This window comes from Paramisgurnus dabryanus, chromosome 13, assembly GCF_030506205.2.
Source record: "Paramisgurnus dabryanus chromosome 13, PD_genome_1.1, whole genome shotgun sequence".
Taxonomy (NCBI): Eukaryota; Metazoa; Chordata; class Actinopteri; order Cypriniformes; family Cobitidae; genus Paramisgurnus; species Paramisgurnus dabryanus.
Window position 1 is genome coordinate 37,647,455 of NC_133349.1, and position 27,651 is coordinate 37,675,105.

General features: G+C 40.6%; 1 protein-coding gene across 3 annotated transcripts in view; it reads right to left on the bottom strand.

The window, feature by feature from the left end:
• bbs9 (Bardet-Biedl syndrome 9) overlaps positions 1–27,651 on the bottom strand; it is a 430,031-nt gene that overhangs the window by 207,318 nt on the left and 195,062 nt on the right. For all 3 annotated transcript variants that reach the window (XR_010537394.2, XM_073811698.1, XM_065274291.2), the window contains 4 exons: positions 16,790–16,971; positions 16,579–16,655; positions 3,152–3,205; positions 2,933–3,035 (listed from right to left, as the gene is read on the bottom strand). Coding sequence is in view for 2 of the 3 variants with exons in the window: in XM_073811698.1 (XP_073667799.1) it covers positions 2,933–3,035; positions 3,152–3,205; positions 16,579–16,655; positions 16,790–16,971 (416 nt within the window). In the remaining variant the exon portion in view is untranslated. The remainder of the gene's footprint in view (positions 1–2,932; positions 3,036–3,151; positions 3,206–16,578; positions 16,656–16,789; positions 16,972–27,651) is intronic.

Below are 27,651 nucleotides of genomic sequence, written 5' to 3' on the forward strand. Positions count from 1 at the left end.
GTTAAAAAAATGGCATCAGTGAAAGTGGAAAAAAATATAAATCTATAATATTTTTATGACACTTTTTGGACACGGACATTTTTGTACCCTGTGAACCTATGTGTAACTTTTTTAAATTGATGCACAAGGGTTAACTGTGTCTGACGATGGACAAACAGGTCGCGTGTGTGTAATGGCGGGTACATGTGTGAAGTTTTGCTTTTAGTTAAAAGATTGGTAAATTAATTTCCACGTCACCCAACACTGGTTATATTCTGCGTGTTTCTACATAGGTTACGAGTAAAACAGCTTTGGACGATTCCGTTTTTGCAGCGATCTGACAATTCATTCAAACTGATTCGCGAACCAATTTAAAACGTTTGGCCCATTCGCTTTGTAAAGAATCGACTCAAAAGACTCATTTATTTTCAACACTTTGTAAGGAATCACCTCAAATGAGTCATTAATTCGCGAATGCGCCAGAAACACAATTTAAAAATAAAATAATAATTTTGTAATTAATTAAAATACAGTAATGAAGGAACGCTGCATAGTGTAAACGAAGTAAAAGTACAATTAATTTTTTTCCACCTCGGAAGGGCAAGAAGGGCATATGGGCAGTTGCCCGGGCAACCTGAACAAGCCCCCTGTGCACGTCCCTGACGTCAAGAGGTCACAGAGGACGAACGTGAAACTACGCCCCAGTGTTTACAAGTGTTGAGAAAGAGGACCGTTCCGACGTTGTTGTATGTGGAATGATACTAATTAATGTCTTTGTGTCAGTTTATTGTTTGCAATGGTCTGCAAATGTGCGTTTCATATATGTGACCAGTCACTGAAAGTAGTGACACAAGTCGGTTTTGGGGCATTTTGAGTTATTCACGTATTCTAAAAGTGCAGTTTCTAAGCTTTCCAACGATGTGTAACACATGGAAATCTGACCCTTTTCCCTGGCTGGAGAGACAATAGGGCTCATTTACATCTCATTTAGCTAAGCAATACTCCCTGTAAAGCCGTTTTGAGATACAGCTGTTCTAGCATCATATGTAGTATTTTATTACAGAAGTCCGAATGACAACATGCAAAAATAAACATGACTCTTTTTACCTTTGTGGGGATCACAAGTCGAATCCAGTCTTTTTCAGATGTGTGAATCATCCAATGATTTTTGTCCACAAATGCGTATAATCCATGAAATATAGATATATAGTCTATTGTTTACATCAGATTTCGCATGAACTTCTGGTAATACAATATAATATACAATCTGAGGACTATTTACATCGTAACATGTAAAGGTATATCAGATTACACTCCGGTATTTACGTTCCGTTAAACACATGAACCCGCCTTCAAAGTTTGTTTTTAAAATAGGGAGGTAGTATAATAGATAATCCAAAAAAAGCACCATCGAAAAACGTGAAGTCCTTAAGAGATGTTACCAATCGCTCACTCGTTCCTCCATCAGCCAATGACAAAACATGTAGCCAATTATATAAAGAATTCAACGATCTCTGTGTAACTTATATGAGTTTTACTTCATGCTGCGCTGCAAGACGTCAAAGTACCGCGAGAGCGAGTCGAAATTAAAGTACTCCATAAGATTTCTTGAAGATCTCTCGCGGTACTTTGACGTCATCCGACTGCGGCGCCCCATAAAGTCAGTGTGGCTGACTGTTATTTGTTCCGCCCCAGCTTCTTTTTATTTCTTTTGTTTTGTGCGCCCGAGCTTCATTTACAGTCTGGGGAGACGCACGTTATAAGTTTGAAAAATATAAATAAAACTAAGCAAACATGTCTGAGGAATAGGGCAGCCGCATCACTACAGTCACGTGACTTCACGCTCGAGCCAGAAGAGAAGACAATGCTGAATAAAGTCGTAATTCTTGCTATTTTTGGACCAAACTGTATTTTCGATGCTTTAACACAATCTTACTGACCCACTGATGTCACATGGACTACTATGATGTTTTTATTACCTTTCTGGACATGGAAACCGTTAGGGATGCTCCGATCGATCGGCCGATAATGCTTGCTATGTTTCTCAATGAATTACGGTGAAATGCCACTACATCCAAAAGCCAGGGGGCGCTCTCGTGCAAAAACTCAAAATGCGCTGTAGACGAAGAACAACACACACGCAGCTGTGATGACACGCAGCTCCATGAAATGGCTGAAGGATATATTTATATTGCTGTTCTTCAAATCTTTTCAGGTATTTTCATGATAATAAAGAATATGTTTAATAATTATGTTAGTGTTGCTTTTTCACATGCATGTTATAAACGACTCAAACTAACAGTGATTTTAGATTGATAAGGACTTACTGATCAAAAGCCGTAGTACATGAAATAGCTGTAATAAGATCGGCTGTCCGATTCAGAAATGTGATCGGCCACGTTTTATTATTGGAGATCGGGACATCCCTAGAAACCGTACATAGATTTTCAATGGAGGAGACAGAAAGCTATCGGACTAAATCTAACGTTAAAACATCTTAAACTGTGTTCCAAAGATGAACAGAGGTCTTCCGAGTTTAGAACGACATAAGGGTGAGCTATTAATCACATTATTTTCAGTTTTGGGCGAACTATCCTTATTCAGTAGTCACGCTGTTCCCTTTGGGGGCGGAGGCGAAAACACAAGCTTATCCAGTATGTAAATATACACACAGACAATGACACCCCCCACTGCACGCTAGAATCTCCGGAAAAACAAGCCGATTTCAAAATCCTGCAATGTTTTCCTCAAAAAACATAATTTCTTCTCGACTGAACAAAGAAAGACATCAACATTTTGGATGACATGGTGGTGAGTAAATTATCTGGATTTTTTTTAAGAAAAAGGAATATTCCTTTGAGCACAAATGTCAGTGCAGGTCAAAACTTCTCCAGGGCCCTAAAAACTCCTTAGACCTCAAAGGGTTAAAAAAGAAATAAGAAGAAACTCATACCAATTGAATTGAACACAAACTGATCCTGTGTGACTGCAAGGGGAGGCTGAACACACACAGTCATTTTGGGGCTCTGCACTGCTGCGCTACTCTTCACTTTCACCTAGGAATATACAACACATTTAGCACAAATAACTTTAGATTTATAAAGCAGTGCATATTCAGCTTTATTTCAGTAAGAAACTTGACAGATGTCAGTGTAGAATGATGTGAGCTTACCTTCACTGTGACCGAGGGGATGGGCATGCCATTCATCTCAGGTATAACAGCGCACTATAATAGAGATATTGTTATAATAAAACATTTACATACTGTTTTCATGAGAAAGTGTGCGCATGTGTTTTCTTTAGCTATAATTTTTTTTAATGTAAAAAGGATTCATAAGGTTAATAATACTTCTTGACATCTTGCTTTGTTGTTTAACTCACAGTAAATTGCCTTGGAAAAAAGTGTCTGCTAAATGCTTAAATGTAAATCAGTATTGAGAATTTAGGCTGAAACAACCTGTATGTCTGTATGCCTGTTTGTAGGGCACCAGCAACAGTGTTCCAAAGTTACTAGCCACAATTTAGTTGATAGGAAAATACATTTTATTTTATTAAATTTGACTTTGGTGTGCTAAAATTACTTGATTTATCCTTTTAAAACCATTTTAAATGCAGACTGACCACCCAAATTAAGACTACATATATCAGATGGAAGGCTATGGTTTAAACATATAATACAGATCATATCATATATTTAGCTGCATTAAAAACATGCCGTTTTGTTAGGCATAAAAAGAGTAGCTTCTAATGAATATAATATAAGTGGTGCAGGGTTGTATAAGATTAATTGTAAAGACAAAAAAAAACCTTAGATAAACACTAAATATCTATAAACAAAAGTCATAAACACTGCTAAGTTAAGACATGTATATTTTATTTTACTGTCAACTTGTTTATGCAGATTGTATTTTATAAGATTGATCACGGTTTCTGTTAAAGGTGATTTAAGACTTCATATAATGCCCTATTTTACAGAGAAATGTCGAGAGGGTATTTTTATTAAGTACAATCAATTACAAAAACACATTATTATGCAAACGTATGCCTCTCTCTTCAAGGGTTTCATTTGCCATTGCACAAAACTGGACGTGCGCTCTCAGAATTTCTCTCTGCTCTTGCCCAGAGAGTGTACTCACACTTTAAGGGTGGGTTGCACCAACAAGGATTAGGCCTAAATCTGGTTTAAATCAAAGCTTATTTAATAATTCTGTTGCACCAAACTTTAAACATGTTTAAAAATAATCAGGTTTTCATTTAAACTGCCATTTTGATCAAAGTTAAAATTTTACAGTAAACCTAGATTATCTTTAATCCTGTTGCTCCATTACTTTGAACTCTGTTTTAAATCTCAGTGAGGGATTAACTTTAAACATGCATATGAGGAGGTTTAAATATTTTTTTTACAATTAAAGAGCACCAATTATGCTAATTAATTAGCACGTTATTGTAATATCCCATAGTACATACATGTTATTAAAACTTGAACTAATGCATTATGAGTCTTATAAATTGCTTACATACCTCACCAATATTTCCCTGTCTGGAAAACGCTCGGATTTAGTTCCTGTCTCCGCCTCCCAAAATGTCTAGTGTACTCGGATTGGTTAGATGACCTACTCAACTGTTATTGGTCAACTGGGTTCAGCGTGTGTTTGAAAGGTTACGCCCCTGACTACACGTGGGTTTTCCGGTTCTGACTGAGATTCACAGGCATGAACATAAACAAGCAGTAATATTTCTCTATAAAGGATGGTGTCTGTACTGCCTTACCACTTCGAGCTCGATCCAGACAGTTCAGACAGCCGTTACAATATAAACGATGTCCGTCAATGAACGCAATTGGATTTTACTTTTTTAGGTGTCTTTAGCTCTGCCAGAATGCTAAACGAAGACGAAAATGTGTTGCAAAGACATCCAAAAGGTAATTATAATGTACTAAATTACTGTGCAAACTATATGGAAACACCAAATGTAGCACATTGAAAGTATTCGTCAAGTGACGTCAAGGCTTGGTTAGCTCAGAATTTTTTAATTCTAAATGAGGGAAAGACTGAGATAATGCTATTTGGTCCCATTAGGACTCTGGTTGATTTGGGCCCCCTCAATAATCACGTGCATCCCATAGCCACCAGCCTTGGCGTCACTATAGACGGTGATTTTAAACTGGATAAACAAATTAAGTCGTTAAATCATGTTTTTTCCATCTTCGGCTTTTATCTAAAATTAAACCTTTTTTAACGTTGAAACATTTTGAGCTAGTCATGCATGCTTTTATTTCTTCACGTCTGGACTACTGCAATTCACTTTATACTGGAATATCCCAAAATGCACTTTCGCGCCTGCAGTTAGTCCAGAACTCTGCGGCTAGACTTTTTAACAGGAACTAAAAAGCGCGAACACATCACCCCCATCCTCGCTTCATTGCACTGGCTTCCTGTTCGATTCCGAATCGATTTTAAGATTTTATTGTTTGTTTTTAAAGCGTTGAGTGGACTGGCCCCTCAATACATCACTGACCTCATCCAAATTTATACACCGGCGCGTTCACTGAGGTCAAATGGCCAGTTCCAGCTCGTGGTTCCTAAGTCCAGACTTAAATCCAGGGGGGACCGGGCCTTCTCTGTAGTTGGCCCCAGACTGTGGAACGCTCTGCCTCCTCTGGTCCGTGCGGCCCCCACAGTGGAATGTTTTAAGTCTCGTCTTAAGACCCACTTTTATTCCTTGGCTTTTAACTCGGCGTGAGTTATGTGGTCCTGTGTCTTTTATTATTTTGTTTTATTTATTTATTTTAAATGATTGTGATTTTGTACTTGTGTGCCTTCCTATTGTCTATTGTTGCTACTGTACAGCACTTTGGAGACTGTTCTTGTTGGCAAAATGTGCTATAGAAATAAAAAGTTGAAGTTGACTTGATTCACTGAAATGATTATAAAACTATTTAATTTGTTATTTTATTTGTTAACATTATTTTACTATAGTAAACTTTATTATAAAAGACTGCTTACATACTATATTACTGTGCAAAGTTATGGAAACAACGAATGTAGCACATAGAAAGTATTCATTGAAATGAATGTTATTTCTACATTATTTCACTATGGTAAACTTTATTATGAAAGATTGCTTACCGATAAGTGCTATGTTATTACTTATGAGATTTTAAGGAGAATGCAACAGGTTCCAGGGCCTCTTACCTGCATGATTCATCATCCAGGTTTTGCACAAATTGTCTGAATCCCTACACACTAGACCTGTTCGAGTCGCGACTCACTCGGATCTTTAACCCGGATCTTTAAATTAACTCATGAGTCGCGAGTCTCTAGTGTCATTAACCCGGATCAGTTGAGTCCTACTACAATTCAATGTAAAACCATAAACAGCGCCACCACACACACAAACCTCTTTCAACATTATTGATGAGACTTCGCTCGCACTACAGATCCACTCGTAACCGGCTGATCTGCGCGAGAACTGACCCGAGATTCTCACTCAGAGCCGGAAACATTGCAAACTCAAGAGACCTGCGGATCCGTGCGAGCCGCGAATTGACCCGAGATTCTCACTCAGAGCCGGAAACATTGCAAACTCGAGAGACCTGTGAATCCGTGCGAGCCGCGAACTGACCCGAGATTCTCACTCAGAGCCGGAAACAATGCGGACTCGAGAGACATGCGAATCTGCTCTGACTCGAGAGTCTCTCAACTCGTAACCGACTGATCCGTAACCAGCTGATCCGCCGGCTGATCCGTAACCGGCTGATCTGCGCGAACTGTCTCTCCGACTCTGGGGGCTACATAAGCAGGACAGTTCTTTTTTATATTTTCTCTATATTATTATGCTATTGTTATTAGGCTTCTTTTTTAAATGGTCGACCATACACACCAAACCTATAAGCATGTTATTTCAGAAGTGAAAGGCTTTTGTTATGGATTTGCTTTTGAGGAGACTCAGTCGCTCTATAGATCCACTAACCGACTCCGGCTGATCCACGCGAATCAGCCGGTTAGTGGGATCTGTAGAGCGAGTCTTATGTCCATGGTCTGCGAGTCTGCAATGTTTCCGTCTCTGAGAATCTCGAGTCGCGTGGATCAGCCGGTTACAAGTGGGTCTGTACTGAGTTTCCTTGGCAATTTAGCAATACTGACTCAAATGACTCAAGTGAATCACACAACCCGGATCACTTTAGTGAGTGACTCACAATAACCCGGATCCTTAAAAGGAATCGAGTTTGCCAGGCCTACTACACACAGAACATTTATTGTACCGACTTTGGGCCTTTGAGGCGCAGGACACTCTAGTAAGTGTTTATAAGTTTTATTACATTTTTAAAATAATAACACTAAAGTAGCATTATAGTAACAAAGTACCCAAAGTAACAAAAGATGTAACTTTAGAAGAATTTATTTATTTATAAATATATATTTAAATTTTAAACAATATACAAATAAACATACTTTAGTAACCATATTGTGCTCTTCTTTCAAAAATTGTTCAATTCACTTCTTACAGCTATCAATACAGATAAATGGCATATCAAAGCTTTGTCAGCTGGTGCTATCTAAGACGACACTATAGGGTTAATAGTTCTTCACTCCCAATCCTGGAGAGCCCGTGTCCTGCAGAGTTTAGCTCCAACCTTAATCAAACACACCCGCCTGTGTTTTTTTTAGCTGTGTCCCAATTCAAAGGCTGCGACCTTCTAAGGACGCATTTTAAGACCGATTGCGTCACAGCAGCGCGACTTAAGGCCAGTAAGGCCGTCCCATTTCAAAGGATGCTTAGAATGAAGCCTCAAAATGCGTCCTCATTTCTCTGCGCTGTTAAGGATAGAACGAATGATTCCTTAACAGCCGAGGATATCCCAAGAGAATTGCGCGTCTGCAACGGCTGCAAATAATGGGTGGATATTCTAAAATAAACAATTAAAACCTTTATTAAATAAAAGTGTATTTATCAGAAAACATTTTTTCTTGTCACTGTTTTAGTATTATAAGTTATGTTTTGTGTTAGTAATATTCTTTTTATGTTGCGTATATTTATAAGGTTGATACATTTGGTAAACTGTTGAATAGTTTAATATACATCAACGTGCCATATTTCTAAAATAAATTAATAATTTTTCTGATGTCATATTTATTTGAATTTATTTGAAAGTTAGAAACGTGCAGGCGGGCGCGTGCAGCAGGGGACGCTAATTATGGATCCTCCGAAGGTTAGACCGTCTTATTTCAGTTCTCTTCACGAACTTCTGAGGCTTCCACCTTGAAAGACAGAGTGCTCACCTTGCAGCCCATGAATTGGGACACAGCTCTAGTGATTATGAAGACATTGATTAGCTTGCAGGTGTGTTTGATTAAGGTTGGAGCTAAACTCTGCAGGACACCCGCTCTCCAGGATTGGGAATGAAGAACACTGCTATAGGGTTATCATCCTGTTGTGTGTTGTTCTCCAGATACGCTTGGAGCTTCCTGATCAGACTGGTCAGTATGTTGGCTTCCGATGACCCCTACACTGAAGCACGTGAGATGGCATGCAATCACGTCCTCCTTTGAAGGTCTCTCAAACTGTGATGCCAGGTCCATAGGAATCAGGATTTCCTTCAGATTATCTTTAAATACAACCCCAAATCAGAAAAAGTTGGGACATTGTAGAAATTGTGAGTAAAAAAGGAATGGAATAAATTACAAATCTCATAAACTTATATTTTATTCAAAATAGAATATAGATAACAAATCAAATGTTGAAAGCATAGGCGGAAATCCCGGGGGGTCGGGGGGGACAGGACCCCCCCATCTGAGGGTTGCCCCCCCAAAATATCATTCAAATATGTGTATTGAAAATAATTTAATGATTTTTAATACTTAAAGTAGTTGTGTAAGAAGTAAAACAATACAAATGCAAACGGAGCAACAACAAAAAACGTTGTAAAAAATTTGATTCCCCCCTCCCTTGCCTCACAGTGGTTTGGTCCACTGCCAGCGCCAAACAGTCGGGTGGTTGAGAAGTGTACGGAGCCGACGCATTAATAAGCTGTATACCTACAAACCAACATTTCCCATCACTTATCAGTTTAACCTCATATGTTTTAAAACGGGACTATTTGGACATATAAACATGAACATATTTCGTTTTATGAGAACAGAAGCAGATAAACGAACAAGAAAACATTTTTATGCATTCATGCAGAGGTGAGGCAGTGCTGAAAGTAACAAATTACATTTACTCACGTTGCTGTAATTGAGGGTTTTTTTGTGTACTTTTACTTTGTTGAGTAGGTTTAAAGTCTGTACTTTTACTTTTACATAAGTATGTTTTGTTTAAAGTATTGTAGGCTACTTCGCTACATTTTAAATCATATCCGTTACTGAGTAAAAAATAAAATAGCAAGGTGATAAAGAAGCGCCACGGATGATTGATTGATGGGCGGGGGAACGCGCAAAAAGAGCCATGGAGAGGGACGAGACAGGCGAGAGCTAATGCCGACCCTCAATTCAATTCTTATGAAAGAAACCCCTGGCCCATTGACGCAAAGCGATTGTTTAATTGAGCTGGGTTTTTACCGCTAATTTGCAAGACGCGTTTTTAATACATGTGCATTATCCTACATGTGTCTATCAGCTTCGCGTCAAGTCAAACAACTGATGAACGTCCTCGGGAATGCGCATGTCATTAGACATTGCAGAGAGGGAGAGAGCGAGAGATAGAGAGAGATTGAAAGACATCAGGTACACAGGTCAGGGAAGCTAGAATACAATAAACGTGTAAAGGATAAAAGTATATGGCACTCATCTCATTATATGCTCATTTAAACTAGTTATATAGTTTAATAAAATAATGTATGTTACCAGCAATACATCAATTACAACCTTACTATAGTGATTGTATTTACTAGCTGCTGACCTCATATTATTTTTGCTTCAATTGCATAACTCACCAGTAAAAATCATTAAACAATTCCATAAATGTTTCTTAGTTATAAAAAAGCTTTTTGTTTTATTAACTTTTTGTTATTGCACTTTAATTGTTAAGATGTTCCTACAATAAAAAACAACTAGTTTGAGATTTATATTCCCTTGTCCTTTTTGACCTATACTAGAAACCTCTCCCCGCTGTAAAAAAGTAACTTTTACTCTGAGTAAAATTAAAATGACTTACTTTTACTTGAGTAGATTTTTAGACCAGTAACTTTACTTTTACTTAAGTAGAATATTTTATCTTTCCACCCCTGCATTCATGTGTATTAAAATTACATTTGCGTCCGTTTATAGAGAAAGAGAAACGTTTTCTATCTGTACACATTTCTTAAAAGTACAATTTTGCCTGTATTATTGGTGTCCCCTTCAAAAATTGTTCTTGAAAAATTTTATGTTTAATGTCCCCCCCAACATTTAAATGAAATTTTCGCCCCTGGTTGAAAGTGATCGTTTGAAAATGTCATGCCAAATATTGGCTCATTTTGGATTTCACGAGAGCTACACATTCCAAAAAAAGTTGGGACAGGTAGCAATAAGAGTCCGGAAAAGTTAAATGTACATATAAGGAACAGCTGGGGGAGGACCAATGTTTAGGAATAGGAATGTTGTCCCATTCTTGTCTAGAACAGGCTTCTAGTTGCTCAACTGTCTTAGGTCTTCTTTGTCGCATCTTCCTCTTTATGATGTGCCAAATGTTTTCTGTGGGTGACAGATCTGGACTGCAGGCTGGCCATTTCAGTACTCAGATTCTTCTTCTACGCAGTCTTGATGTTATAATTGATGCAGTATGTGGTCTGACATTGTCATGTTGGAAAATGCAAGGTCTTCCCTGAAAGAGACGACGTCTGAATGGGATCATATGTATCTAGAACTTGGATAAACCTTTCAGTATTGATGGTGCCTTTCCAGATGTGTAAGCTGCCCATGTCACACGCACTCATGCAACCCCAAACCATCAGAGATGCAGGTTTCTGAACTGACCGCTAATAACAACTTGGATTGTCATTGTCCTCTTTAGTCCGGATGAAATGGCGTCCCAGTTTTCCAAAAAGAACTTCAAATTTTGATTGTCTGACCACAGAACAGTTTTCCACTTTGCCACAGTCCATTTTAAATGAGCCCTGCCCAGGGAAAACGCCTGTGCTTCTGGATCATGTTTAGATATGGCTTCTTTTTTGACCTATAGAGTTTTAGCTGGCAACAGTGAATGACACAGTGGATTGTGTTCACTGACATTGTTTTCTGGAAGTATTCCAGAACCCATGTTATGATTTCCATTACAGTAGCATTCCTGTATGTGATGCAGTGCCGTCTAAGGGCCCGAAGATCACAGGCATCAAGTCTGGTTTTCCGGCCTTGACCTTTACGCACAGAGATTGTTCCAGATTCTCTGAATCGTTGGATGATATTATGCACTGTAGATGATGATAACTTCAAACTCTTTGCAATTTTTCTCTGAGAAACTCAGAAAACTATTTTTCGCTGCAGCTTTGGAGGAATTTGTGATTCTCTGCCCTTCTTGACCTCTGAGAGACACTGCCACTCTGAGAGGCTTTTTTATACCCAATTATGATGCAAATTGACCTAATAAGTTGCAAATTGGTCCTTTAGCTGTTCCTTATATGTAAATTAAAATTTTCTGGCCTCTTATTGCTATCTGTCCCAACTTTTTTTGGAATGTGTAGCTCTCATGAAATCCAAAATGAGTCAATATTTGGCATGACATTTCAAAATATCTCACTTACAACAATATGATATGTTAATTATATTCTTCTGCGAATAAAATATAAGTTTATGAGATTTGTAAATAATTCCATTAATTTTTTACAATTTCTACAGTGTCCCAACTTTTTCTGATTTGGGGTTGTACCTCATCAAACACAAGCCTGATCACATCATCCACATAACTGTAAAAATATTGCAGTCAAAAAATCTTTTGTTTTGATCATTTATTTCCCTGCTTCATACATTAAGTTTTTATTTATGAATATATTTGAAATAAAAACATTACTGCTTACAGTATGTCGCTTGTGTTTTTTGGGAACATAACCTTGTACTTTCCCTCTCCTGCTTTTGTTACGGCTTGGTGACATTGTAATGGATGGCTGCAAGGTACAACCTGTAAAAATATATAAACAAGCAATACATTTATTGTAAAAGTAAATACTACTTTATTTAACACAGTTACTAAAATACTTAAATACCTGCACAGCATTCCAATAAATGGAAAAATCACATCTGAAATCTCAGGCTACGGAAGGCAAAGCCATCCACTGATGATGGTGATGGAAACATTGTGAAACGACGCTACTGCCTGGGTTCCTATGATTATGCAGAGAAAAAAACTTTGTCATCATCAGTTATACATTTAAGACTGGTAGTGGTATCACTAGCTAAATACATCATATGTGTTACATATTTTTGCTCCTCATATGCCAGTCTGACTTCTTTGTGTGTGCCCACTGATGTTGCATGTTTGGCATTCATCACGTCTACTGCTGCCTACAATGTAGAAGGATGTGTCCTGCTGTGAATCTAGGATATAGACAAATAAAACAAACATGTATGCAGTCAAAAAGACATTATAACAATAGGGTACAACGACTATAAATCGTTAGACTTTTCATGAAAACTTTCATGTATTACATGCCCCAACATACGCAACACACATTACATGTTTACTTCGTTTCAAAATCTAATAAAGCTTCAAGTAAATACAACAGTAAAATACATTAACAAATCATCTGTAACGTTACTTAGAGTTTCTTGAGTTTTATCATGAGAACAAACTTTACTGGTAACAGTTTAGCTGGTAACTTAGCAAGTTTGTAAACTTGTCTAAATCAACATCAATAAAAAAAAACGATAGTCTGCATAATTCAACATACACGTGGGTAAATATGGTACGTTGTTTATGAAATACAGTATTACAACACAAAACAATTGGCTTGCAAGCTTAGCTCTACACGCACAAGTTAAGCTCTGGTAACCAGTACGTAAAATCTAAATAATAAACATGGATACTTACAACCTGTGACCCAGAAGTGCACAGTAATCCAACTTTCAGGAGGAGACGTCGCGCAAATCCAGCTTCAAATTCGTTACGGTTCATGATGCAGGCATTGTGAAAACTCAGTGAACTTATAAACAACTTCTGACTGGATTTTGCCGGAACCGTATTAAACATGATGTCCTCTGTGGAAGGCCATAAAGTGCTATTTTGCCCTCGCATCTAAAGACACAGCGTCTACTCAAGAGATGTAATCGCTTAAACAATGAAACAAGAGTTTACAAACACACTCGAAAAAGATGGACTCCCAACCTCCGCCATTTCAGCTCTCTCTTCTGAGCTCTCCATCCCCTTCTTTGAGGGCGTACCCAAGCAAAGCAGAGGGGGCTGAACTATGATAATGTTGGTCTTGTCTACGTCACCAATCCCAGGAAGTAAACTGTTGCCTACAATCCGAGTGTTTTTTGTAGTCCTAGAACGTTAGAGATGATAACTTGCGTCATCGTTTTCTTTGAGGCATGTACTTTTTGAATATCGTTAGCATGTACTAATACACACCCACACACAAAAGGTTGTTTAAAAACATGTATCTCATAATAGGTGCTCTTTAAATGTCTGGCTAAATGATTAGAAACACATACCGCGAGCGTGGTGGCGCTATTCAAAGATGCGTTTATTATAACGTCTAAACAAAGTGAGTTTGACGGCTCAAAAAGATTATTAACAGCACCGGTGACAGCTACCGATGCTCGTATGTGCTTCTCCTCTGTCATGTGCGCTCCAGTCAGATGAAGGGCAGTGAATGAACGGACACACGGTGGCGCTTCATGACAAATGCGTCGACACCTCTTGTTCATTATATCACAATATCTGAGCTTTGCGATATTTCCTGTCACAATATTTCCTGATCTGTTAATCAATTCAATTGTTTTAAAAGATTGTCAAATGTTTTTATTTGAATCAGACCTTTAGATTAGCCTACTGGTGTATGTAGGTGATTTATTTTATGACCTGCAATGTACCGCGTAATTAAGCCGAATTTACAGCGTATCTATTTGTAACAACAGGGTACCTCTACAGTTCGTACTTGTAGGTATAAGGGAACAAAATGTTAACTTTGGGGTAATAAGGGGTTAAGAATATGAAGAATTATAAATTATTTATACTCTTAAGTATTTTATAACTACAGGGTACCTATTGTAATATTACATGGTATGTATGACTTAGTCAAGTCTATGGGGAAATTATGTATTTTTTTTATGATTTTATTGTGAAATTTTCATATTGACTTCTGAATGTTGTATACAGTCGATGTCTACGAGCCACATCGGCAAATAACTGTATTTACCAGGTAACTCTAACATTTGCGGACATATTAGAAGTGGTGCTTTGGAATTGGATTTGTTTGACTCTGAAACTCTTTTATTTCAAATTACACAATAATGACCACAAAGCAGCACGCTATTTTTTTTTATTTTTATTGGTGTTATCATTGTTATAATAAAACTTTGCAACATGTGTAAGTACAAGTATTTTAGCCAAATATAATTTATGCAATGGCAAACCAGAATGAAACAACAGCAGATGGGTATCCAGCTCTTGCTGCAGCAAAAGACGACTACATGCGTACTGCGCAGGCGTAGAGCGCGCACCCGTCTGCAGGAGGTTTGCTGGAACGCGATCCTGAGATGAAATTTCTTTAAGAGTTTTTAAAACTTTCTACATTGTGGAGTACGGCTGCGAGTGATGTGAGCAGGATCCGCATGCTGGATAAGGTAACTGGTTTTGTTAATACATGACTAACGCGTTTCAAACTATTTTTTTTTCAAGACAGTTGCCAGCTAACAGTAGCAGCAGGTAAGCTAGCACAAAAGTTAGCCTATAGTTAATAACTGGCTCAGAAAACTCAGTTTCTGTCAAGGAACAGTAAAGAAACATTTACTGAAGGCTTTCATTTATGTTGCAGAACAGCATTTGTGAGACGACATCAACTCAACATCCGAGTGGACAAGAACACCAACAGAGGAAGCCAAGCAGCAAAACAAAAAATTGTCATGACTTTTTATTTGAAATAAAAGTTTTGTGTTAATAAAAATTAAGTGTTGGCTTAATTATATTGATGTTTTGAAACTACTTAAAATAAAAATAACAATTTTCTGTATGTTTATGTTATTTACCCTATAACATTTATAACAAGAGGTGAACAAAGCATCACTTTAGTTTACAGCCCGCAAATATGAGAGTTACTTGGTAAATACACAAAACAAGGCGGTAACAAGTGCCACTTTAATTTACAGCCCGCAAAGGTAAGAGTTACCTGGTACATACACAATACAATGGGGTAATAAGCACCACTTTAATTTACAGCCCGCAAATATAAGAGTTACCTGTAACTCCTATATACATATACAGATCAAAGAGGTACAAATTGCTATTATTTTTATTTTACTTGCCTTAAAACACAGATGATCAAATTAAAGCAGCTGCATCATCTGTATACAATACACTTTCATCAGGTAAGTAGCAAATATGAAACAAAAAAACCAATAGGCCTTATTACCCATAGACGTAAGGCATACATACCACGTAATATTACAATAGGTACCCTGTAGTTATGAAATACTTGGAGAATAAATTATTTATAATTTTCCATATATTCTTGCCCCCTTATTACCCCAAACTTAAAATATTGTTCCCTTATACCTACAAGTACATACTGAAAAGGTACTCTGTTGTTACAAATAGGTACGCTGAAAATTCGGTTTAATTACTCGGTACATTGCAGGTCGTAATATAAAGTGTTACCTTTATAATACAAAAATTACATTACCTTTGCTTGCATAAACTGTTTATTTCCTTTTTGAATGACAACGTTGCTGTTTAATTTACACTGGAAAATTCAACATGGCGGACAAAATAAATCGAAGATGAAGGGTTTAATACAGTTTAAAGTTTTAATCTAAGATTTGTTAATCTGTGTTTAAATTTAAGTGGTGCAACAGAACTTGAATTAAAATTAAACTAAGATCAACAAACCCTAGATTAGCTCTAAACTCTGCTTAATTTTATCCTTGTTGGTGCAACCCACACTAAATGTCTTCAATGCAATTGCAAATCTTTCCTCTTGCCCAAAATGTGTGTGTGAGTTCACTAACATGTAGACTGTGTTCAGTGTGTTCGCAAATTCATCAGTGCTCGAGCTCTCTATGGTAAATAACCCATATGTTGCACTCGGTGCAGAGTGCTCATGGGAGTTGTAGTTTTATAGTGTCATATTGCACATATTTTTTTTTCACATGGCTTTTAAGAAAACTACCATTTAAAATTATATTTAAACCATGGCTAGTGGCTGTCTTACCTGCCACAGCTGAAATCTATACGCGGCTGGTGGGTGTTTTAATGTTAAGCCCTGTCTGAATGTATGGCAAATGGGAAGAGCTTTCAGTTTTTTTTTTTTCAAAAAAGATTTTGCATTTTTTTGTTGACATTCTTAAAACTAGTCAAATGCTTTTTTTATTTTGTAATTGAATAACATTAATAAGTTTCAATAAAGGGTATTTTTAAGGTATAGTTAGATATCATAAAATTTCATCACTCTAGAAAATGTTTGTGTACCGAAACTTCATCCAGGTTAGGGGAGACTGTGGCAGCCAGAGTAAGCTCTTCCTCTGTCTCTGCTCTTGGGAGGATGTCTGGAGAAAGAGAAATATCAAACAGACACAGAAACACACACATAAAGATAAACTTCCAGTCAAAAAACAAATAAGTCAGGGACACAGTTATTGTACAACACACATAAATTTGTGCTAAATTCCATGTGTCATACCTTGGGTTTTGGTGGCCTCACGTATGACTTTTTGTAGCATCTTCATCTCATTATCAACTTCATTATAGTTGACCTCTCTGGAGTCCACTTTGGGTGCAATAAAGAAGGAGGGGTCAGTGCCCATGTATGAGCACTGAAGATGCCCATCAGAGCTCAGAGTGACCACCAAACCCTTCAGTTCCCTAAAAACACCCAGGAGAAACTAAAATACAATATATGTTCGGTTTCGGTGTATTAGCACCTATGACATGCTGACATTAACCAAACAAAAGTATGACCAATTAACATATATAATACAAAATATTTATTACAGTTTTTCTCAGTTGCTTAAACACATTTCTTGAAATTATGCCTCATATACTCAAAACAGTAAACACAATTCCATAACGTCTCACCCAATTCTCCAAACATCCTATTTTCAGGTCAAAATGAAGCTCTACACTCAAAACCATTCACTCTTACTGAAAAAACAAACTTTTCCCTTAGACATCACACACAAGCTTTCAACTACAACATAGTATTACACACTGGTGGAATACATTCAAAACAATATATCCAAAACTGGTAAGTTGCTTGTGGTTATCCCACTCAAAAACCCTTTCACATGACCACAAAAGACACAATCAATGTATGCATTAGCACAATACAGCACAAATGTAATTTTTTTATTATTCCGCCTCAACATCCCGTCTTTGTTCTGGGTCAGGCCAGAGAATCTCAACCACATCACAGCTTTATTGGTCCTAGCCAAACAGCGAAGGTAAAATCCTCTTACATGATCCACCCATGGCATTCATCTACTGATATGTCGATCTGTATGCAAGGCAATTTGATGCATTTCTTTATTCCAGTAGCATAGTTTAACAGTGTATGCACACTAAAGTTACTGTACAGAGCAGTCTTACTTTAAGTACATCTATCTGTTTCCCTCCCTGAATGCCCTAAAGATGATGCGACAGTGATACAACTCAAATTAGGCTTTACTCGTTGCTCAGCCTCCCTCATGGTCATACCATGGACAAGAACATGGTCAGCTAGAGTAGCTCGAATTTCATCTAAAGCTGCTTGTCACCTTGTCCTTCCTCTCCCTCCGCCTCTTTCACAGAGTCCTCTTCCTCCTCCTTCCCCATGTCTTCCTCCTCCTTCACCACGTCCTCCTTCCTTCCTTCCTCCTTTCCCTCCTCCTTTTTCTCCTCCTTCACCTCGACCTATTCCTTCATTTCTCTGTGGATCCATTGTTCCAAAGCGCAGTGAACAGATTCAGGCCCTTTTATCTATATATTGAAGGGTCTGATTGATGTGTGTTCAATTTTGACTCTTAAACCCCATTCACACAGACCTTTGGTCCCAGAAAATACCCGTAAAATTGCCAGACAAGTGTCTGTGTGAACACAAACTCATCCCGTTAGTCTTCTGGGATTGTTGCCGGAAAGAGGACCTAGTCAGATACACAGAAAACCCTCTGTGTGAACAAGAAGCCGAAACAATGCCGTAATGGGCATGTCGTAGTGAGGACGAATTGGGAACTCGCTTAGAGAGACCAATCTGCTTCGAATACTACTAAAACGCCAATGAACTTGGCATTGAGATATTTGCATAATGCTGGCGCCGCCCCGCCAGGTGCGTATATAAGCAGCAGGTGCAAATAGGGAAATTAGCTTCTTTTCGCTGAGAAAGCCGGAAAGTGTGACCGGCCGTAACAGCAGGTGGCAGCACCTGTGGCGACGGGACGTGACGTCTCCGTTCCCTCCTTCAGGGAACTAGGGTTACATCCGTAACCGAGACGTTCCCTTTCAGTCAGTCACTACGACGTCACGTCGTGACCAACGAATTGGGAATCCTACCAAAACGCCATTAGGGGCTGACCTCTTCCAGTGTCTGCAGAAGAACCCTCCAAATCCCCTTAGGGAATGGAGAAATAGGATAAGGCAGAAAGGCCGGGCACTAGATGTTCCTTTAACCCCACAGAAGTGCCAGCGACTGGGAAGCGCCCTACCGGAGTAGGATAGGAATGCTGCGGAAGCCACCGCCCCTCTTAAGGGCTAATGGTGGACGATAAAAATAAAGACAGCCGTGGCTGTGCAAGCAAAGCAGTGCTCTGCTAAGGGAAATGTGGGCTGGTAGGATTAACCCCACGGAAAAATACTCACAAAGGAACCCGGTGGGACACAATGTGGAGCCCGAGCCAGACACGTAGGTTCGCGAGGATACAACTAGTGAAAGGCTGACAGCCAATGCTCCGCAACAAAGGCTGCCAAGGCAGCGGAGGAAGAACAATTCAAACCATTACGCATTTTTGCTCTGAAGGCCTTCCATACTGACACAGTTATGAAGCATCAGTTGGAGGCTGCAAGCCGACCTGCGAGACTGCTCTCCATGCTCCCCCTGATGAGGAAAGAACACGAGAGGATACGATACGAACACTGTAGAATCTAATGAACGTATTAGGTGTCGCCCAACCAGCAGCTCTGTAGATGTCTGTTAGCGAGGAACCAAGAGCGAGAGCCCAAGATGAGGCAACACTCCGTGTGGAGTGCGCTCTCAAATTAAAGGGGCAAGGAATACCCTGAAGATTATAAGCCAGGGCGATAGTATCAACTATCCAATGAGACATCCTCTGCTTGGTGACAGCTTTCGCTTTCTGCTGACCACCGTAATAAACAAAGAGCTGGTCTGAGGTCCTGAGGCTTTGCGTGCGATCCACGTAGAGTCGCAGTGCGCGTACGGGGCACAACAAAGCCATGGTTGGGTCTGCCTCCTCCGGGGGCAGCGCTTGCAAGCTCACCACCTGATCTCTGAAGGGAGTGGTGGGAACTTTGGGCACGTAGCCTGGTCTGGGTCTCAATGTTACGCTCGAGACAGCAGGACCAAACTGAAGGCACGAATCTTCAACAGAGAATGCATGTAAATCCCCTACTCTCTTCACTGAGGCCAATGCTAGCAGGGTCAGAGCTTTCATTGACAAAAGCTTCAGACTCGCAGACTGCAAAGGCTCGAACGGAGGGCCCTGAAGGGCTTTCAGCACCATGGACAGGTCCCAGGGAGGAATAGAAGGAGTGTAAGGGGTTTAGCCTACGAGAGGCTGCCCTCGGTTAGTGAATAAAATAGGCGACAGTGGGTATCGTCCGGCGACGCAAACAGGTCTATCTGCGCACGACCGAACTTCTTCCAAATTAGCTGGACCGTCTGGGGGTGGAGTCGCCATTCGCCGGGGCGCGCAGCTCGGGAAAGCACGTCTGCCGCTGTATTGGGCGAGCCCGGGATGTAAATGGCACAAAGGGACCTCAGATGCTTCTGACTTCAAAGAAGGAGATGACGAGCGAGATGCGACAGGTGACGGGAGCGCAAACCGCCTTGACGGTTGATATACACAACGGTCGCAGTGTTGTCGGTGCGTACTAGTACATCCTTCCCTCGCAGCTCCGTAGCGAAGCGTACAAGTCCCAGATATACAGCCCACAACTCTCGGCAATTGATATGCCAGTGCAACTGGGGTGCTGTCCACACCCCTGAAGCCGTAAGCTCATCATACGTGGCACCCCAGCCCATGTCGGACGCATCTGTGTGGACAACAGCATGCCGAGAGACCTGTCTCATGGATACAACGGCCCTGAGAAACGCGGGGTCCGACCACGAGGGGAATGTTAGGCGACACACAGGTGTAATAGCTACATGATGGATGCCGGCGCGCCACGCTCTCCTCGGGACTCGATCGTGAAGCCAACGCTGAGGCGGTCTCATATGGAGCAGTCCGAGCGGTGTCACGGCCGCTGCTGCTGCCATATGCCCCAGGAGCTTCTGAAATTGTTTCAGCGGGACCGCATTCTTCCCTCGAAATGAACCGAGGGAAGTCAGAATTGACTGGACGCGCTCCTCTGTCAAACGCGCCGATAAATCGATCGAGTCCAGTTCCATACCGAGAAAAGAGATCCTCTGCGTGGGGCAGAGTTTGCTCTTTTCCCAGTTGACCCGAAGACCCAAACGGGCGAGATGCCGAAGCGTTAAATCTCTGTGCTCGCAAAGCGTCCGCCGAGAATGCGCTATTATAAGCCAATCGTCGAGGTAAGCCAATATGCGAACACCGCCCTCTCTGAGGGGTTTTAACGCCGCCTCCACTACTTTCGTGAACACACGGGGAGAGAGAGACAGCCCGAACAGTAAAACTTTGTACTGGTATGCCCGGCCCTCGAATGCAAACCGGAGAAACGGTCTGTGACGAGGGAGAATGGACACATGGAAGTACGCGTCTTTCAGGTCTATTGCCGCAAACCAATCTTGGGGGCGAATTGAATTGAATATTTGCTTCGGTGTTATCATCCTGAAAGACCTCCTCTGTAGAGATTTGTTCAGAACGCGCAAATCCAAAATTGGTCGTAACCCATCGCCTTTTTTGGGTACTATGAAATACGGGCTGTAGAAACCCGACCTCATCTCGGTTGGAGGGACCGGCTCGATCGCGTCCTTCGCCAGCAGGACTTCGACCTCTGCACGCAATACATGTGCATCGGACGCTTTCACCGTGGTGAAACGAATGCCCGAGAATTTGGGTGTGTGCCGGTTGAATTAAATTTCGTAACCGAGGCAGACGTAAAACCCAACGAGACGGGCTGGGAAGCTGAAGCCAAGCCCCCAGGGACCGTACGAGGGGAATTAACGGCACTACCGGTGTACCCGCGGTGGGGCGGCGAAGCGAGACAGGTGATACTGCCGGTACGTCTGCTGTGACAGCATAAGTATCTACAGTATGTGTGTGTGTAACACTGACCTGAGCCCGCTGAGGGTGACGGTCGTCTGGTCTCCTCAGCCGAGAGCGCAGACTCCGATGAGGGTGCTGGTGGTCCCGTCTCCTCAGCGGAGAGCTCGGACTCCTCAGGACACCCGCTGGCGATAGAGGAGAGGGAGGAAGAGAATGTGAATGCCCGCTCACATCTCTCTCGATCCTCTGGAGACCTGGAGAAGGAATAGGAATGCACTCTTTTTGTGGTTTTGTGGGTGCCGGCTGAGAAGCCGGCGGAACAGAAACAAAACGAAACCAAAGATTCTCCACACGGCCCTCTACCGGTCTACGGCCATCACCGTCTCCCATAGAGTGATCCCATTCGACTCCAGGTCGCCCGTCTCAGGGCTGCTTTGAGTTCCGTTTGCCACGGGAAGCGGGCGGGGCGGGCTGCTGACGGCTGGTCCCCCTCCGTGGCCTGGAAGATGTTCTAGCGGGGGGGGGTGGAGGCAGCCGCCGCAGGGCGCCCTCGGCGAGGAGCAGACGGGGCAGCCGGCGCTGGAGGGCGAGATGCAGGTCGCTTGCGCCGGGGCATGATCTGGGCGATCGCCTCCGTCTGCTTCTGGGCGGCGGAGAACTGCTGGGCAAAAGACTCCACCGACTCACGGAAGAGGCCAGTCTGGGACACTGGAGCGTCCAGGAACTTATTCTTCTCCGCATATGACTTGTCCGCCAGACATAGCCATAAGTGGCGTTCCTGGACCACCATCGTGGACATGGCACGACCAATCGCCTGCGCTGTCACCTTCGTTGCGCGAAGAGCCAGATCAGTGGCAGCCCGGAGCTCCGAAAGGACAGGCGAGTTGTGTCCTCCCTCATGCAGATCCCTCAAGGCCTTTGCTTGGTGAACCTGCAGCAACGCCATTGCTGAAGTCTCCATTGGCACATCAACCGGCTGTGGATGAGCAGGCTGAGAGCAGGAGGACGAATCCCCGACCGGCTCAGCACAGTGATGCGGAGGTCGTCCTTTGAGAGCGTAACAGCCGCCCCGTGGCGGCGCTCAGCACTCACATGACGAGGGTTGCGTTTTTCCCGAAGGAAATACAACTGTCTCCGCAAATCCACAAGGGACATGTTCTCGCAGTGAGAACACTTACCCCCAAGCAAACGCTGCCTCTGCATGCTCGATGCCCAAGCACGAAAGACAACGCTCGTGACCATCCTTCGGACCCATGTACTTGCCACACCCAAGATCGCACGGACGAAAAGCCATCCTGAAAAGGACGCTGATCTCCGGATATACGAGAGAGTGGCTGCCTTTTAACAAGGCACAAAGCTCTCTCGTACCACTCTTTTAGGGAAATTCACTCAGATGCTCAGTTGATGATGCGCACAGGGAAAGGCAACGCTCACACTAAACTCAAAACAAACAAACAGATGCAGAGCCGTGGAATACGCGAAGCGTCCGCTGTGGTACTGCCAGTCCAACCAACTTCAGCAATCGAATCCCTACAGAGTAAAGTTGCTTCTCAGTAGCAGATACTGCCGGCTTTCGAAGCAATAAAAAGCTAATTTCCCTATTTGCACCTGCTGCTTATATACGCACCTGGCGGGGCGGCGCCAGCATTATGCAAATATCTCAATGCCAAGTTCATTGGTGTTTTAGTAGTATTTGAAGCAGATTGGTCTCTCTAAGCGAGTTCCCAATTCGTCGGTCACGACGTGACGTCGTAGTGACCGACTGAAAGGGAACTCTGGCCCTGAGTGGTAACGAAACCTTCAGACAGTTTTGTTTGATTCCAGCAACAGCTTACAGAGGAAAAAGTATTTTTTTCTCTATCATAATAAATGCAAAAGTTATTTTACTCCAACTGATGGGAGGAATAGCATGATGTTAGCATGATGTTAGCATTAAGCTAGCATGATGTTAGCATAATTAACATGAAGCTAGCATGATGTTAGCATGATTAGCATGAAGCTAGCATGATGTTAGCATGATTAGCATGAAGCTAGCATGATTAACATGAAGCTAGCATGATGCTAACATGATTAGCATGATGCTAGCATGATTAGCATGAAGCTAGCATGACGTTAGCATAATTAGCATGATGTTAGCATGATTAGCATGAAGCTAGCATGATGCTAGCATGATTAGCATGATGTTAGCATGATGTTAGCATGAAGCTAGCATGATGTTAGCATAATTAACATGAAGCTAGCATGATGCTAGCATGATTAGCATGAAGCTAGCATGATGTTAGCATGATTAGCATGAAGCTAGCATGATGTTTGCATGATTAGCATGATGTTAGCATGATTAGCATGAAGCTAGCATGTTGCTAGCATGATGTTAGCACGATTAGCATGATGCTAGCATGATTAGCATGAAGCTAGCATGTTGCTAGCATGATTAGCATGAAGCTAGCATGATGTTAGCATGATTAGCATGAAGCTAGCATTATGCTAGCATGATTAGCATGAAGCTAGCATGATGTTAGCATGATGCTAGCATGATTAGCATGAAGCTAGCATGATGCTAGCGTGATTAGCATGAAGCTAACATGATGCTAGCATGATTAGCATGAAGCTAGCATGAGTAGCATGAAGCTAACATGATGTTAGCATGATTAACATGAAGCTACCATGATGTTATCATGATTAGCATAAAGATAGCATGATGTTAGTATGATTAGCATAAAGCTAGCATGATGTTAGTATGATAGCATGAAGCTAACAAAATTTGCATGAAGCTAGCATGATGTTAGCATGATTACCATGAAGTTAGCATGAATTTAGCATGGAATTAGCATGATCTTAGCATTATTAGCATGATGCTAGCATGATTAAGATGATGCTAGCATGATTAGCATGAAGCTAGCATGATTTAGCATGAAGCTAACAAGATTTAACATGAAGCTAGCATGATTTAGCATTAAGTTAGCAAGATTTATTATGAAATTAGCATAAAGCTAGCATGAAACTAGCACGAAGCTATAGTATGACTTAGCATGAAGCTAGCATGAAGCTAATATGACCCAAAGACCCAACCCCCATGTCTCTATGATGTCCGGATCCAGAGATATAAGGCTTTGTTTATTATGTTGCTAGGCTGCTCATATTTGGTTGCTAGGGGCGTGGCTTAATACCTCAATAAGGATGGTGAGAGACTGATTGGATGCCTGAGTAAATGAGCCCACCCCCATGTCTCTGTGACACTGTGCTGCAAAGATATCCATCTGGGCATTTTATAATGGCAGTCTATGGGAGATGTTGCTAGGGTGCCCAAAATGGTTGCTAGGGGCGTGGCTTGATAGCTCAATAAGGATCCTAAGGGACTGATTGGATGCCTGAGTAAAATGAGCCCACCCCCATGTCTCTATGACACTGCGCTGCAAAGATATCCCATCCGGGACGTTTTTAGTTCCTTATATGGGCATGATTCCTGCCCCATTATAAGTCTATGGGGAAATTTGAGCCTGCCAGCCTCTTCAAATGTGGCAAGTCACAAGTTTCTGTGAAATCCTAGGTCTGAGCTACGACTCGTCAAAGTTTGTCGCAATGTTAAGTCTATGGGATTTTTCGGCTGCTTTTTCGCCCCTGGGGCGAAGACCGTACCCCCGATCGCTTATAAAAGTCATAGCACACTATTCCCGAATAGTCCGCACGTTTGATAGTTTGAATGAAGTTTCTAAGTTAAACGGTTCGAGCCGTATTAATTGCGTAATAATAATAATAAAAAGCCCAGTAAGAACAGTACAGCGCATTTTCAATGCACTGTAATTATGCACACAACCAAAGAAAATGCTGTGAATGGACTCATTTTTTTGAGTAGGACCTAAGATAAAAGATGGTGTATCATTTGTGGCTATATGTGCTATCTTAGGCAGTCCACACTCAAGTTTCCCATATGTTTACAAAAGACAATTTTTTTTACCATATTATTCATTCAACGATTGTTGGATATGTGTTATTAATAGAGCAAAAATAACGATGCCTTATTCCTGAGAATGAGAGCTTTCATTTGATATAAGACTTGCCCATGTTTGTCATACTATAAAATATGAAATATGTGAATATTAAATCATATAATAAATTGTCGGGGGGGTGATAAAGTTATTTACACTTAAATAACACTATTACAGTAAAACATATCTCAAAGTGATGCATATCTGCAGAAAGTAGAGACTCTAAGCTTTTAAACAGTATCTCATATGTGGTACTGGGTCCATGACAGACCATTAAAAATTAAAGGAATATTTTATATTAAGTCAAAATAAGATAATTCTGGAGTACGGGGTCCACAGAGTCAAACAAGTTAAAATGAGGGATTTACAACATTCCCGACGAAATGTCAGCAAACTGGACTGAAGCAGATATCAGGTAAGTTAGCTTGTCACTTCCTGCGTTCAAACAGAGATCATTCAGCAGCATAAAATAATATCGCGTCACGTGCTCATTTGAGCTATAATAAAAGAAAATGCCCGCGCGTCATCCCAACAAGATATACACTGAAAGAAATGATCATGGCCCCAATTAAATGAAGCATAATTCAATTTAGCTAGTTGTAACTATTTATTTTAAGTTTTTGATTTTAATTAATATATATTAATAGGTTTTAAGCGAAACGCATGTCTTTTAAATCCAAGTCATGTCAATTAATTAAATTCAGTTAAAACAAAATAGGTTGGATCTTTGCAGATGCGCGCAAATGCACATTTTTCCCTGGCGCTACAAGAAGTTTCCAGTCAGGTTTACGGTCGATCTGAAGTTGGGATATTTCAGCACTGGAGATTTGCTCAGTCTGTCAATTTTCACAGTACATAATATTTCTTGTAATACAGCACCTTTTATTACATTGAATATTTTTATAAACTTAAAATACGCTGTTTATAAGAGAGCTCCTCCAGGCGAGTGCCGGAGGCAATCACAGCCGTTACGATATAACGTAAACAAATACCACTCGACTCCGAGAGCGATATCGCTTTTATACAACAGTTTGACGGCACAAGTTTGAAAAACGAAATCTTAGAAAACAACAACGGAGTCATTTTAAAAGCCTCTTTGTTTGGGAACTACTTTCTTGACCCCATTGAATACGTAGAAGATACAATAAGGAAGGCGCAGGTGAATAAAGAATTTGTAGTGGCAGTATTTTTTGATATCGAGAAAGCGTATGACATGTTGTGGAAAGATGGTATGCTAATTAAGTTAAGGGTAACACTTTACAATAATGGTACATGAATAATCATGTACTAATACATAAATTAATAATCCCTTTACTATGAACTAATGATGAGTTAAGCTATGTACTAATCAATAACTAACCATAACTATGTCATGAGTCATATGAATTCATGCATGAATTACAGCCACCTTAACTACACATTAATACATGTTTGTTAGTTAATGCATTAATTAACACTTTGCGTAACCCAAATCAAACATGCTCTCTAGAAGACCGTAAATAACTTGTTTATGCAAAATGTTTAAGTTTGTAATGCAAAACTGTTTACATTTGCTCCTGCAGCTGAGCTACAAACTTATAATTAAATGGCACTGGATTTCTTGCAATATTTACAGTTAACCTTAATTATTAAATGTACAATTATGCATTCATAATTAAAATGAGTTATTCCACTGCTGCCATTAAGAGTGACAGAAGCTATTCTTTATCAATTTAAATCGGTGTTAGCCTACAGATAATGATTATTGTGTGAACTGGCTTGTCTTATTATCAAAATGCACGTACGGTATCTGTCATGTGTTCTTGTTCTTCTTTTAAGCCATTATTGCCCCTTCCAAATGCCTGCACAATTTTCTCCTCTGCTCCTCTCCTTTACAAACCACCAAAAATTAGGATTTAGATGAGCTGAATATGTATAGAATGTGTACTTGATAACTTTTTAACAATGTACCCCTCCAAGAAATGTCATTACCTACACAATAATACAGTAACAAATCATTAATTTACGTTAGTTTATTATAAGTTAATGATGAGTTATTAATGATGTGCCCCTTAAAGTAAAGTCATGACCTAAACATACTTAACAAATCATTAATTCATGTTAGTTTATTATAAGTTAATGATGAGTTATTAATGATGTGCCCCTTAAAGTAAAGTCATGACCTAATCATACTTAACAAA